The following is a 14,767-nucleotide window of genomic DNA, read 5'->3' as shown; positions in this document are numbered from 1 at the left end:
CCGCTACGGTCACGGCAGGAAAGAAGCATGTTATCGATGTGAACGGGATACAGTTATCTATATATATATAACAATAAAGCGAAAAGTAAGTGAAATTGGCGAGAATGAAACATACAGTTGATACTTTTACATCTTGTCCAAAATTGTTGCTTAATTAAATTGGAAAAAATCTCAGGCAATGGCTCGTTCAATAGTCGATGCGTTATTGTTGTTTCACTTTTGTTTGTAGCCACTTAAATGTTGTTATCATATGATAACATTTTTAGCTAAACGTATTGATAGGCTTCGTCAAGATGATGGAATCGTGTTTAAATCATAAGCCTGGGAGAGTTGGCTCTATAACGGCTGAGGACGTCAGGAAAGATCTTTTCGTCGAGTTTTCCAAATTATCAAGGGTATTTATTATTATCAAACATATTTCATGTTTTAAAGCCCTCGAATTTAGGCTGTAAAGTAGTATTTCATGTTTCATATTTCTGTTTTCAACAGGACTCGGTATTGCTGGAAAAAGAGCATCTACAGGTCTATCTCCGTGTCCGCCCATTCACTACTGCAGAGAGAACAGAAGGAGAATCACAGGTGCCAGCAAAATTCTGACATATTTTATAAAATTTTTGAGAAATTCTGTCATAACCCATATGTGTTCACTTTTATTGTGTGAGTATGGGTTTGAAACAACATGAGGATGAAAAGTGAATGATGAATTTTCATTTTGGGGTGAACTATACTTTTACTATGCTTAATGAAATATGTTATGACTGTAATCTCTACAAACAGGAGTGCATCTCAATTGAGCCTCCAGATACCGTGATTCTGAAGGCACCTAGAGCATCTCTGACAGCCAGACACAGTGAGAGATTTGGGTCACAGCTGGCACAACGATTTCAGTTCTCACAGGTATGAGGACAGCCACAGTCACCACTGGCATTGTCATTTATTGCAAACAGGCTTCAGTGATGTTATCAAGTGTGCTTCTGCTGTAATATGATTGCTGAATTCATGTTTTAGGTGTACGGTCCAGAAACGACACAAAGAGATATATTTGATGGAACAACCAAAAGCCTTGTGAAAGAAGTCTTGGATGGAGGAAATTCCTTGATCTTTACGTATGGAGTTACTAATGCTGGGAAGACGTTTACTTTTTTTGGTAAGAATTTTGTATGAGATGTGTCGTGGCCTAATGGTTAGAGAGTCAGACTTGTAACCCGACGGTTGCGGGTTCGAGTCTCAGGTCTGGCAGGGATTGTAGGCGGGGGGAGTGAATAACCAGCGCTCTCCTCCACCTTCAATACCACGACTGAGGTGAGACCCTTGAGCAAGGCACCGAACCCCCGTCTGCTCCCCGGGCGCCGCAGCAAAAATGACTTGGCCACATGTCATTTCACTTTCACTTAATTATATATTGCACTGTATGTATGTATGTATAGCTGTCTATACATGCATAGATTTAAGTCTATTTTATGTTGTAGGCCCTGATTCAGATGGTGGAGTTCTGCCCAGGTCATTAAATGTGATCTTTAACAGCATAGAAGGCAGAAATTATTCTCAAAATAACATCAAGCCTCACAGATGTGTCGACTTTATAAGACTCACCAAAGAGCAGCAGGATGAGGAAGCTACAAATAAGAGAAACCTTCTTCGCCGATTTAAAGATGTGAATTATTTTTATATATATTTCCTCTTTTTTTTAATTGTATATTGTTTTTTAGCACAGAAAAGTAAATTACTAATGCTCACATATTGACTGTTTCTGTGTTTATCAGATTGACCAGAAAACCCTGTCTAGCATGTCCAGCTCCAGCTGTTCATCATTTGAAAGTAAGTATTATTGAATGTTTTATGTCTTTTACTCTGTGTTTGAAATAGTTTTTGAGCATTCTGTCAGTGAATATGAGCATAAACACTTTACATTGACCCCCCCACCCCCACCCCCCAGGCTCCACCTCTAGTGACACGAATGGGAACAGTGTCTGTTTGGATGAGACCTCTTATGTTAAATTCTCTGTGTGGGTCTCCTTTTGTGAAATCTACAATGAAAACATCCATGATCTGCTTGATGTTGTTCCAAATGGCTCTCACAGAAGGAATGTTTTGCGGCTAGCCCAAGATGTTAAAGGCAATGCTTTTGTCAAAGGTAACCAACTGTTTTCTGGCTTGAAAATAATAATAATTGAATAAATGTTTACATTTAAGTATTTTATAAACAAATATTTTATGAATTATCAGCATATACTTTTTATAATAAATACAGCTTTGATTATTTATACATTTTGTCTGAATATTTTTTTCCCTCCAGATCTAAAATGGGTTCAAGTTAACAGTGCAGAGGAAGCATTAAAAGTTGTGAAAATCGGAAGGAAAAATCAAAGTTTTTCATCCACCAAGCTCAACAATGTCTCTAGCAGAAGGTGCTTCATTTTAAATCACTTGTAGTGTTAATATTTAACTTGATCATTTTATTATGTTTTGAAATGATATAACATATACATTTTCTCCATAGCCACAGTATATTTTCCATTCGGATCTTGCATATTGAAGATGTGGGTGTTCCTCGGGTTCAGACAATTAGCGAGTAGGTGACCTCAATACTAACATGCTTTAACATGGAATCATTGATTTAGTCATTAATTAACTTATTTTTAAAGGCTGTCATTATGTGATTTGGCTGGATCTGAGCGATGTGCAAAGACTCAGAACCGAGGAGACCGCTTAAAAGAAGCTGGAAACATCAACACTTCCTTGCTAACACTAGGGAAATGCATCAGTGCTCTGAGGCTCAACCAAACGCAAACCAAGTGAGAAAATGTCCACTTTTAAAACAACTAATTTGCGGGTTGCATTCTGTTGAATTGAAGTCCTTTGAATTTCCCATTGAAATTGGGACTTAGAATGCAACTAATATGTCTTTTTGCACAGGTTTCATCAGCATATCCCCTTCAGAGAGAGCAAACTCACACATTATTTGCAGGGTTTTTTCTGTGGCCGTGGAAAAGCCTGCATGATCATCAACATAAACCAGTGTGCCTCTGTATATGATGAAACCCTGAATGTCCTCAAGTTCTCAGCAGTGGCTCAGAAGGTTTGCAGGAACCTTTATTTGATATTGAATTATCAGGCATTTTTTCTCTCTTCATTAGTCCTTTGAATTTCCCATTGAAATTGGGACTTAGAATGCAACTAATATGTCTTTTTGCACAGGTTTCATCAGCATATCCCCTTCAGAGAGAGCAAACTCACACATTATTTGCAGGGTTTTTTCTGTGGCCGTGGAAAAGCCTGCATGATCATCAACATAAACCAGTGTGCCTCTGTATATGATGAAACCCTGAATGTCCTCAAGTTCTCAGCAGTGGCTCAGAAGGTTTGCAGGAACCTTTATTTGATATTGAATTATCAGGCATTTTTTCTCTCTTTGCTATTTATTCATTTTGTTCTTTTACCTTTTGCCCTTATAGGTGGTGGTCCACAACCCTAAACCAGCTCCTAGCTTTGCACTCAAGAGATCTGCCAGAGATGTGTCCATGATAATCAATAATGCTGACAAGAAGGATTGGACCAGGAGAAGCTCGCTCATGGGCTGGGAGATGAGCCTAGAGGATGTGCAGGAGGATGAAGATGATGAAGAAATGGGTGAGGATGACGATGAGGAGAGTGAGAGCATGGAGGACAACACTGTTCTAGAGGCTACAGAAAGTCAAGAGCTGTGTGAGGTATTCAAGGTGTTGTTGTTTTTCAGTTTCAATAATTGTTTTCATTTTCAATGTTATTTTAGACTATATAATATGCTAATATGATACATTCAACACAGCTTCAGTTGAAAATTGAAGAGCTCCAAGAGAAGCTGTCCAAAGAAGAGTCTGAAAAATTAACTATGGAAACTCGTATTCGTGAGGAAGTCACTGCAGAGTTTATGGAGCTGTTTTCTAACATGGAAAAAGACTACAAGTAAGTCAATCAATACATTCATTCATTCATTCAAATTGTGTTCAGCACAGATTTTTTTTTTGGCAGTTTTTTTGACTCTTTTAATTATTTTAGTGAATCTGACACAGTAGTCAGTGGGTGCAATTCATTTTTATTAATTTCTCTATATTTATTGAAGATGCATTAATGTATGTTGCCTTTTTTTCAATGTTTCAGTGAACGTCTTCAAAGAGAGAAAGAAATTGTTGAGGAAAGAGCGGAAAGGAGGCTTGAGATACTGAAGAATCTGGTCAACAGAACTATCGGTGAAATTTCCACTGATAGCAGTGATGATAATGCTGCAAAGGTAATTGCAGAGGGCATCCTCTAATAAGAAAAAGAGGGCAAAATCAAGTGGCATTTATGTCCACTGTTAAAACCTATGTGAATATAGCTGTTATTTCTGCTGTCTACAAAATTTTAGCGTCATTGTATTCATTGTGATTTTATGACTTTAGATAGACTGATCTATATAAATCTTGATGATTTTATAGGTACAAGGGAAAAATAGCGAATTCTATCTTATCTGTATCATGGCACACATTTGACATTGAAATGCCATTGGAAAATAATATGTATTTTTTTTCTTCTCCGCATCATTCTAGGAGGCTAAGATTGAGCTTTTGGACAGCATGATCGAGGCAATACGAGATGATTTAGCTAAGATGAAAGGAGATGCAGAGGCAGTACAGAATTGCTTGACAAATGTCCCTGAATCACCCAGAACAATTTGTCATCTGAGGACAGAGCTGGAAGAGATGAGAGAGGAGCTTCTCAAAAGCCAACAACATCTCAGTCTTAAAACTAAAGGTGTGTTCAGTTGCCATGAAGGGGGGAAAGCTCGGTGTTTTATGACATAAGTCTAATTATATTTTCTCATTTCAGAGTTTGAAGCAATGTGTGTTCAAATGCAGGAATCAAATGACCAGCTTCTCCAAGCAAATAGAGTAATTTGAACTAAAGTTTTCTTTTAAACGTCTAAGGTTATTGTCAGTAGATTGTTTACATGGACTATCTGGATTCTGTTGTTTTGATGTTTGTTTGTTTGCCTTTTTTAGAATTATGAAAACCAGAAACTGAGATGTCAGGAACTTATGTCAATCTGCCAGGAGAAAGATGACATGGTCTCTAAATTACAGACTGCTTTGGACCAAAATGTGGAGGCAGCTACTAAAGATGTAAGTTTATAATACACTACTGTTCAAAAGTAGTTTCTTATGCTCACCAAGGCTTTATTTACATGATCAAAATCAGAGGCGGACAGTAGTGAAGTGTTTTTACTCTGCTGTAAAAGTACTTTTCAGGTGTCTGTACTTTATCAGAGTGTTTTTCTTTAGAAAACTTTACTTCACAACATTCCAAAGCATAATATTGTACTTTTTACTGCACTACGTTTCATATTTAATATAATTTAATACTTAATTACATTAGAAATCTATTACTTTCTTAATTCTACTCAAGTAAAAGTAATTCAAAGATTTACTTGAGTACAAGAAAGAACAACATTTTTAATGTTCTTAAGTATTAAAGGTAAAACAAACAACAACTTTTATTTATGAAATGAAGTGCAGTAAAAAGTATGACATTATGCTTTGGAATATAGTGAAGTAAAGTAAAGAAAAACACTCATAAACTACAAATACTTTTTTAATTTACTTGAGTAAAAGTAAAAAAAATAAAAATACTTCACTACTGTCCGCCTCTGATCAAAATACAGTAAAATAGTGATATTATGAAATTTTATTATAATATTTTAAATAACTATTCTCTATTTTATTGTATTATAAAATGTATTTTACTCTTGTGATCGCTAAGCTGAATTTTCAGCAGCCATTCCAGATTTTAGTGTCACCTGATACTTCCGAAATCATTCTAATATGCTGATTTGTTGCTCAAAAACATTATTATTTACAACAGTTGTGCTGCTAATATTTTTGGGGAAATCATGTTTTTCTCCAGATTATTTAATAAATAGAAGTTCTCAATAATATAATTTATTTGAATAATGTTTTGTGACAGAAATGTCTTTACTGTCACTTTTGGTCAATTTAATGCATGCAAGAAATGAAATATACATTTCTTTCAAAAGTAAAATTTCATACTGACCCAAGATATTTGAATTGTAGTGCATGTTGTCAGATTCCAGTTCAGTTATGTCCTTTTTTTTTTTTGTCCTTATGGAATAATCTCTGATTAAGAGTGGTGATCTACAAGTATGACTGACTGAAAACGAACATTCTGTCTTTTACTTATTTAATTTCAAATCTATATGCTGTTATTTTTTTCTGTGAACACAAATGGTTAATTTAAGTATCTTGCCACAACTCTTTATAACCAACTAGTGTTTATAGTGACCAGTGTGTCAAAATCCAAAAAGGACATTAAAACACAATAAATGTAGCTCATAGTAGGCTTATTTTAGTGTCTTAATACAATAGCTTGTCTGAAAAAGTCAAAAATCTGTTAATCACTGAAAATTCAGTAGTAGTCCTGTGTACTTTTTATGGTGTTTTTGTCTTTTTTTAGAGTTTGACAGACATGGTCACTATAAACTATTTCTATATTCAAAGGAGCTTTTTGAAAATTCTTGAATTCTGCTTTTGTGTTCTAGGGAAAATATATAGTTTACTTTTATGAGGAGGTACACATATATTTAGTTAAACATTTGGACTGTAATGGCTCATGTTTTTTCTTTCATTCCCAATGTACAGAGGGCCTTAATTAATAATATCAAAGAAGAAATCCTAAATTTCAGAAACAACTGTAAATGTATGCTGAAAAAAGATGGTGAACCTAGCAGGGAAGAAATGATAAGTCGGGAAACTCAGCAGCTTTTGCAAGAACTGAAAATGAAAGAGGAGCAGCTGAATGAACTTCAACTTGAGCGTTGTTCGCTTGAGAAAAAAGTGTGTGATCTCTCTGATAGACTGGCAGAGCTGACTCATGCACATGAAGCCACTGTGGTGATGAAGAGAGCAGAGGTCAACAAAGTCACAAATGAGAACAAGACTCTTGCCAATGAGTTAAATGAACTTCAGCAGGCAGTCAATGAGATGAGCTCAAAGCTCAAAACTCTGCAGATAGAATTGAACACTCAGACGAAGATTACCAATGAGTTTTCAGAAGAACTTGATGCAGCCAAAGCTTTGATTAAGGAACATCAAGCAGAGTCTTGCAGTCAGTCCAAAGCTATTGAATGCTTAATGACAGAGGCAGATCATTTGCATCAGGAACTCGGTGCCTGTCAGCTCTTGCGTGACAAAAAGGAGGCAGAATGTGAGAAGATGGTTGAGTTATCTCATGAGAAGAGCCGACAGATCAATGACCTGAAGCAGGAGGTCAGCCAGACCAGAGCAAACATGTGCCAGCTGGAGGAGCTCTGCAGTCAGCTTAAATATGAGCGTGATGCCCAGGCACAAGAGTACCAGAGCCTACTGAGCCGTTATGAAGATCAAAAGTTTGTTGTGGCCCAAATAAAAAGCAACTCTGAGCTCCTGGAAGAACTGACTGCTCTGAAACAGCAGGGGAGGATAGAAGAACAAGAGCCAGACTCCAGAGATGATTGCTGGAAAACTCTGCAGGACAAACTCATTCAAATGCTGAGCAAACTGAACCAGCATGAGGAAGTTCTGAACATAGTGAGAACGATTGTAGAGAATGAGATCTCTAAGGCAAGAGATGAGGCCAAGAGGAGAATAACTGCGATGGAGAAAGATCTGGCTCATAAAGATGTTAAACTAGAGACTAAAGCCCTAGAGATTTCGAAGTAAGTTCTCATTTCTTATCCAAACTTTTTGATAAGTTGAGGAGTTTATCCTCATTTCTCTTGAGTCAGTGTCTTTTTTTGGATGCACTAGATTTTACTGCTCATTCTCTTCAACTATTTATTTATAGTTGCTTAAGCATGGAACTGAGAAAAATTATTTGATGAACATCAGCTGGTCCGATTGATCTTTTGGTCTTTTTATAGGTTGAGAGAACTTGTGAACGATGGACTTAATAAAATCAAGACCATGAGTTGTGATTTGCAGCAGGTGGAGAGAGAGCGATCTGATGTCAGAGATCAGTTATCAGAGGCTAACATGCAGAAAGAACAGTTAGAGAAACAGGTTGGAAAAATCACTGTTTTTGTCTTTTGTTAGTGTTGTAAAAATTTATTTAAACAGTTTTTTTTAATAATGATGTTTTATTCCTTCAGATTTTGATCTTAATTGAAGAAGAAAAGAAAATGTTTCAGCAGAAGCTATGTGAAGCAAATGAGATGAGGGATCAGGCTGGACACAGTTTGATCTGTACAGAACAATCTATTGAGCCACCGCAGACTGTGAGTGCTGCTCTTTCTCTCAGCTTTGTTCAGTTTGTGATGTTATCAGGTCTTAAATGCTGGATTATTCCACATCTTTTCACTCACAGGTGAAGTCTAACCATGCCATAGAAGAAGACAACATTCAGACTTTCCAAACAACCTGTCAGGGTAACCTATATGCCTTTTCATTTAAACCTTTTTTTCTGCAGTACCAGTTGGTGTTAACAAAATCGGCTTACGTTTTGTCCTTAGTAAGATTGATTTGGTTTGCAGATCTTTTGGCAGAGCAGAAGCTGATTGAGAAGACCTTAAATAAAGACTGCACACAGACAGATGAGGAGGAATTGCTGGAGGCCAGACTGAATGAGATTGAATCCATAACTGAAGGTGGCTGAGTCTATTCTAATTGTAATTTGTATACATCTCTGCTAGGTAGGGCTGGACAATAATTCGATATCAATATGTATCGCGATATAATTTTTTTCAATAACGGTGATATGATTTTTAAACGCATTTCCGATATTTCGATATACATTACCAGTTTTAACACTCTAAAAGCGCCTCCTGCTGGCAGAGAATGAGTTTTCATTTTAAATAAGCCCATAAGCCCGGCGCATCATGCACGTGAGGTTATCTGACGGAGAGACGCAAAGCAGTTTAAAGCAGAGTTTTAATAGATTTTAAAATGTAATTTATTCCTGTGATCATACATAGCTAAATTTTCTGAACAGTCTTCAGTGTCACATGATCTTCAGAAATCATTCTAATGTTGACCGTTGAGTAATTTTTTTTTTCAGGATTCTTTGATGAATAGAAAGATCCAAAGATCAGCATTTATCTGAAATAAAAAGATTTTGTAACATTATACACTATTCCATTCAGTATCATTTTTATTAATTTTTTGGGAAAGAAATTATAGAAATTAATACTTTTATTTAGCAAGGATGCTTAAAATTGATCAAAAGTGATGATAAAGGCATTTATAATGTTACAAAAGATTTATATTTCAGATAAATAGTGTTCATATCGATATCGGAATTATATCGTATCGACCGAAATTAAGAAATATATCGTGATATCAATTTTGGCCATATCGTCCAGCCCTACTGCTAGGCAACATACTGTGAGAACTAAGTCAGCAAGATTCAGTTTAGGGAATTCAAGTTACTTCAATACCAAGTAGATACAAGAATACAAATATGCCAGTCTTTTTCCAGTATCAGCAGTATTAATTTATTAGTCATATTAATCTACTGTGTTAATATTAATTTAACCACAATATTGACTTTTTAGTCTTCTATTTCAATTCTTTTATTATGCATTATTACGTATTAATTAATATGAACACATTCTTTTATTTATTTATTTATTTGGATGAAAGTAATACTTCTTTTCCGCAAGGATGCATTAAATTGATCAAAAGTTACAGTAAATACATTTATAATGCTACAAAAGATTTCCTTTTCAGATAAATGCTGTTCTTTTCTTTTAAACTTTCTATTCATCATCAAAGAAAAAAGTACCAGAATTTAATATCCTCAAAAATATTAAAGTGCGACACATTTGTCAACATTGATAATAAGAAATGTTTCTTGAGCATCAGCATATTAGAATGATTTCTGAAGTGTTATGTGATACTGAAGACACTGTTCAGTTCACCTGTAACTGAAGCTAACCTCAGACATCTCTGTTCTTCTCAGATCTTACAAAACTCCAGGAGATGTATCAGAAACCAAGTGTTGATGTCTCTGATGAACCTCAGCAGGAAGAACGGAGAGCTTGCACACCTGCAGAAAACACAAACGTAAGCACCTGGAACTCTCTGTGATCCATCCGACTTTTCCATAACTGGGTTTCTCCAGCAGTAGAAAATTATTTATTTTGATGTTTCAGCAGCCTAATGAGCAGGCAGATGATAAGCAGGAAAAGGGGCTGGATGGAGCAGCCGTAGGGAAAGTGACTCAGGTAACAAGGCGACTAGAGGGTGACCAACGGGACAGGCTGCAGCTGGAGCTGTTAATAGGATCAGTCTTTCCATCTCTCTCTCTCCCTGCCTCATTATTTTCTTTTTCACAGGCTTGTGGGCAGGATTTAGCTCTAAGTAGTAATTTATTTACGCAGCAGGTTTCTGAGTTAATATCATTTTTGTGGTCCCAAGTGACCTGCCAACATGAGGAATGACAGGACTACAGCAGGACATTAATAACGCTGCAGAAAAGTAGAATGTGCAAACCTCTTAATTCATTTTGCAATCATTAATTCATTACACTTCTTTCACACAGTATTCGCTCAAAATCCACCAAAAATTGTCAATTTGCATGGTGGAATGACCATTTTTATTTGCCAAGTTGAGGAATGTTATTGGCCAAAGCCTAATAATTTCTAAATGACTAAATATTGCCCCAACCAGTGTAAAAACCTATCAGTAGTTAAGATGTAGAATTATTAGGCCGTTACGAATTAGAGGAAACTGAAAGATTTTAAAATGCTTGACATCAGTAACAATGTTTTATGCTAGTGCTAATATAATATTAAAACATTTTAATACAACTAAATATTGTTTTCTTTTTCACTTCCCTGCATACTGATTACAGGAACTATTAAAGCAGCAGCTGGCTGAGAAACAGGATACCATTGTGAAATTACAAAGGGAAAAGGATTTGGCTGCTTCTCATAAATCTGATACCCAGAATGTTGGCAGTTCCAAACAGACATCAAACGTGAAGACAGAGAATAAAGGCGACTCTTTTAGTCCAGCACAAGAGGTCAGTAGAGTGATATTAATGCAAAAGTCATAGAGCTTATAAGAAGCGTTAAAGCAATACAAAGACAGGAATAGCTCTGGTCTGTCTGATAATTGGCTACTGTGGATATATAATATGTGTTGGTTATCACTCAAAGCAGGTGGCAGTACTCGACTCCTCCATCCTGTCCACAAAGAGTCTCCGAGAAGAGCGCTTCCCCAAACCTGAGCTAGAAATCAGCTTTACACCACTTAAACCTGACCGAATGAATGTCAGGAAACCAGGAGAAGCAGAGTCTGTCACGATAAAACTCCGACGTACAGCCAGAAAGAGAAAGAGCCCAGAGATGGAGGTATGCAGACACTATATCTAAACACTGGAGGTATACAGACACTATATCTAAACACGTTGTTGTGGTTTCTAAACAATTGAAATAATCCAGGTTCCCATGGTCAGGGAATTTCAAAAGTGTGAGTTTTCACATCTGGAAATGTCATGGTAATTTCTATAGTCTATAGACATTTTTAATTATTTAGATTAGTTTAATTAATTGATTTAAATATATAAACATGTATTGCAGCTACAGTTTGTTGCAGTAAACTCTGAAGGTTCCGGTCTATTTTTAGAAATTCTTGTCAAATTGTGAGACATTTAAAAAATGAACAATGAAAAACATTAATCATGTGTGCTAACATCCTGGTCATCGTACGTATAATGCAACACATAATCATAACTTGTGTTATATGTGTTTGTTATTCTAGAACTCTGTGGAGTCAGAAAATCGAAAAAAACTACGGCTGAAGGTGAACAACAAGGAAAACATGCAATCTATTGAGGTGACTTTCTGTCCATTAATACACCTGTGACATCTCACATCTTTCTCTGTAATGTTTATTCGATAATACACTGAGCTAATTGTATTCTGTATTTGTGCACCTTACCAGACTCCCATAGTGCAAGGGAAAAAGGTGAGTCAATTAAAGGAGAAAGACTCTCCTGCCAGCCTGAAAGGTAAAAAAGACGGAGCCCTGCAGAAGATTGGTGACTTTATCCAGAGCTCTCCAACCCTCTTTGGGAGCAAAGGTCAGCTCTGCCTCTTAATTTTACACTCAGTCAATGGCATCGATTGGAGCTCTCTGCCAAAAGTGTTTCATACTGTATCTCAGCATGACCCAACTTTTAACTCCCTCCTCAGCCAAAAAGATCATGAGCATGGTGAATGTTAAATCCCCCGAACCGCCGAATCCTTCTGAAAACAACAAACCCAAGAAATCCAAACGAAAACTCTTCAAGACTCAGGTTTCCTCCCCACTGGACATACCCTCTCATCCTGTAAGTAGTGTTTCCTGTCACATAAGAGTGAATCATAAGCATGTATGAATAAATGAATGAAAAGCATATCATATGTTAGAGATAATGTAATGACAACAAATATAACATTTTAAGCCTCAAAAAGACAAGGTTGATAGTCAATCTGCTTTTAAAGATTTTTTTTAATTTCAGTGTTAAATTTTTTTTAAATAAGAAAAAAAACAATTTGAATCCCAACTTAATATGAAGAGTAAATTAAACGGTAAGCTATTATATTTGATTGGTATCTGTTGTTTGAGTTACCTGAACACCTAGGCACTAGATGTACCTCCGTGAAGTTGGCCCCCCACCCAACGCAAAACGTCGGCAAAATAGTCTCAATCGTTTGTGCTGTAAAAATTTTCATTTGTGCTGTTTTGGCTTTTTAGATATTAAAATAATATTTTATAGGTCATTCTGAGGTCACTCAGCCCCCCAACATACTCCAAATTCACCCCAAATAGTCTAGTTTGTTTGTGCTTCGTTTGTGCTGGTTTGTGCCGGTAAAAGTTTAGTTTGTGCTGCTTCGGTTTTTAAAATATTAGACACTGAATTATAGGCGATGACGTCACCAGCCCCCCACATGCTCCAAATTCACCCAAAACAGGCTCAATCGTTAGTGCTTCGTTTGTGCCGGAGCGGTAATATTTTCTTTTGTGCTGCTTCGGTTTTTTAGATATTAAAATATTATTTAATGATCATTCTGAGGTCACTCAGCTCCCCTACATGATCCAAAATTACCCCAAATTGTCTTGTTTGTTTATGCTTCATTTGTGCTGGTAATATTTTTGTTTTTGTTACTCTGTTTTACTGCTGGTTTGTGCCATAAAAGTTTTGTTTGTGCTGCTTCAGTTTTTTAGATATTAAAATAATATTTTTGATCATTCTGAGGTCACTAGGCCCCCTCACCCCCACCATACTCCAGATTTACCCCAAGTACTCTTGCTTGTTTGTACTTTGTTTGTGCTGGTAATATTTTTGTTTTCGCCACTGTCGTTTTTAAAGATTTTTTCCTAGTCAACAGATTAGTCAACGCTGATGGCCATCTCCACAGTAGGCTAATGGGCGTGCTTTTAATAGAGAAATGCATATTTTCATATGGACCACAGAATTAGAGAAGATTTGTTTTTTATTTGAATTGGTTTGTTTAATAGTAGACATTTCAAGATTTCTATAAATGTATTTATTGTGTGTGTCAGCCGTTCATTGTTGTGATGTGCTCCATTCACGGAGACCGCATGAGGTGACAGAAAGCACATCCAAAAATGACGGAGTAGCCTATTATATACAAGTTCTTAAAAAAAAAAATGCGAGAGATTGTGCAGACGCCTCCATATCATATAGTAAGCGTGATAATACTCCCACAAATACTTGAAATGCGCATATAATATAGCAATTTTATTATTCATATAAAAAATAATAATAATACCCTGTTTTGGTCATATTTACTATTAATTGCGCAGCTCCCCATCAATGATTTAGCACAGAGACTTATAGGTCTAAACTGAACGTGCAAGAGAAGCATTAGCCTACTTTTAATTTGGCCAAAGAAAACTTGTTAATATTAAAATTTTTCTATATTAATTTGTGCATTTTTCAAATGTTTATTAAAGGTGCAAAAAGTCATAAACAAAAATAATGGGGGGTGGCAACTTCACAGAGGTACTAGATGTTACTAAAAATGTTCAAATGATACATAAACAATACTTGCTGAAAAGTTTCATACTTTATTGAAACTAACATTACCCTGGTAACATCACGCTTTGGGGAAAAACTATATTAATATATATTTATGAAATATAATTATTTTATATGTTTAAGTTTGACATTTAGAAATAATTGAAGTAAGTTCTAAAGCCTTGTTGAATGTGAGTAAAAGAAATCTGATACATTATTTGAGATGTGTGTTTGTTTGTTGTGGTACAGAGGTACAGTTTAAAATGTATTTGTTCAGGACTAAAAATCCATGCAGCAATGCCAGGTGAATGTGTATTAAATTCATTAAATCATTTTACAGATCATTGGAGGCAGTGATGATAAAGAGAGCGACCATCTCATAATCAAGAGAAAACTCAGAACAAGAACTGCCAAGAGATAGTCCAAACATTCATTTGATGGCCAAGTATAATGTTTTTTTTTTGTTTAAGTGTTTATGTAGTTAATAAAACCTTACTTGTATCACACTTGACGTGTTCATTGTTTACTCATAACCGGAGTCAATAATCATGCAGATTTACGTTACAAACTTATAGAATTGTACAGTAAGAAAGTTATTTCCTTTAACCAGGAAATTAACGTTCTTAGAATTGACAAGATGGTTGACCCTGAGTGGTCAGCTAAATATCTACAGTGGATCTAAAATATTAATAATTAATCATAATTAGTTATGGTTAATTATTCATAT

At 35.8% G+C, this 14,767-nt stretch overlaps 1 protein-coding gene across 1 annotated transcript; it reads left to right on the top strand.

Annotated features, from left to right (window-relative positions):
- Positions 1-33: 33 nt before the first annotated feature.
- Positions 34-14,497, top strand: kif20bb (kinesin family member 20Bb). The gene is made up of 31 exons (XM_016270623.1): positions 34-85; positions 283-395; positions 490-579; positions 778-897; positions 1,009-1,147; positions 1,470-1,654; positions 1,764-1,818; positions 1,937-2,134; positions 2,297-2,408; positions 2,501-2,572; positions 2,646-2,795; positions 2,917-3,079; positions 3,456-3,710; positions 3,809-3,945; positions 4,141-4,270; positions 4,569-4,773; positions 4,849-4,910; positions 5,022-5,141; positions 6,675-7,729; positions 7,934-8,072; positions 8,162-8,287; positions 8,377-8,437; positions 8,543-8,656; positions 9,970-10,073; positions 10,163-10,234; positions 10,864-11,034; positions 11,171-11,365; positions 11,775-11,849; positions 11,958-12,096; positions 12,209-12,345; positions 14,381-14,497. Exons 2-31 carry the CDS (start codon positions 294-296, stop codon positions 14,459-14,461), a joined length of 4,764 nt encoding a protein of 1,587 aa, XP_016126109.1. The 5' UTR covers positions 34-85; positions 283-293; the 3' UTR covers positions 14,462-14,497.
- The last annotated feature ends 270 nt before the right edge of the window (positions 14,498-14,767 follow it).

The sequence above is a fragment of the Sinocyclocheilus grahami genome, unplaced genomic scaffold (genome assembly GCF_001515645.1).
Source record: "Sinocyclocheilus grahami isolate Dianchi unplaced genomic scaffold, SAMN03320097.WGS_v1.1 scaffold57.1, whole genome shotgun sequence".
Lineage (NCBI taxonomy): Eukaryota > Metazoa > Chordata > Actinopteri > Cypriniformes > Cyprinidae > Sinocyclocheilus > Sinocyclocheilus grahami.
The sequence above is the reverse complement of the archived record's forward strand: the minus strand, read 5'-3'. Positions and strand labels throughout refer to the sequence as shown.

Excerpts from the sequence above, each read along its gene's own strand:
- kif20bb (XM_016270623.1), top strand. The coding sequence starts at position 294 with ATGATGGAATCGTGTTTAAATCATAAGCCTGGGAGAGTTGGCTCTATA. Across the intron at positions 1,148-1,469 it reads GAAGACGTTTACTTTTTTTG|GCCCTGATTCAGATGGTGGA; the intron begins GTAAGAATTTTG and ends TTTATGTTGTAG. Across the intron at positions 4,271-4,568 it reads GTGATGATAATGCTGCAAAG|GAGGCTAAGATTGAGCTTTT; the intron begins GTAATTGCAGAG and ends GCATCATTCTAG.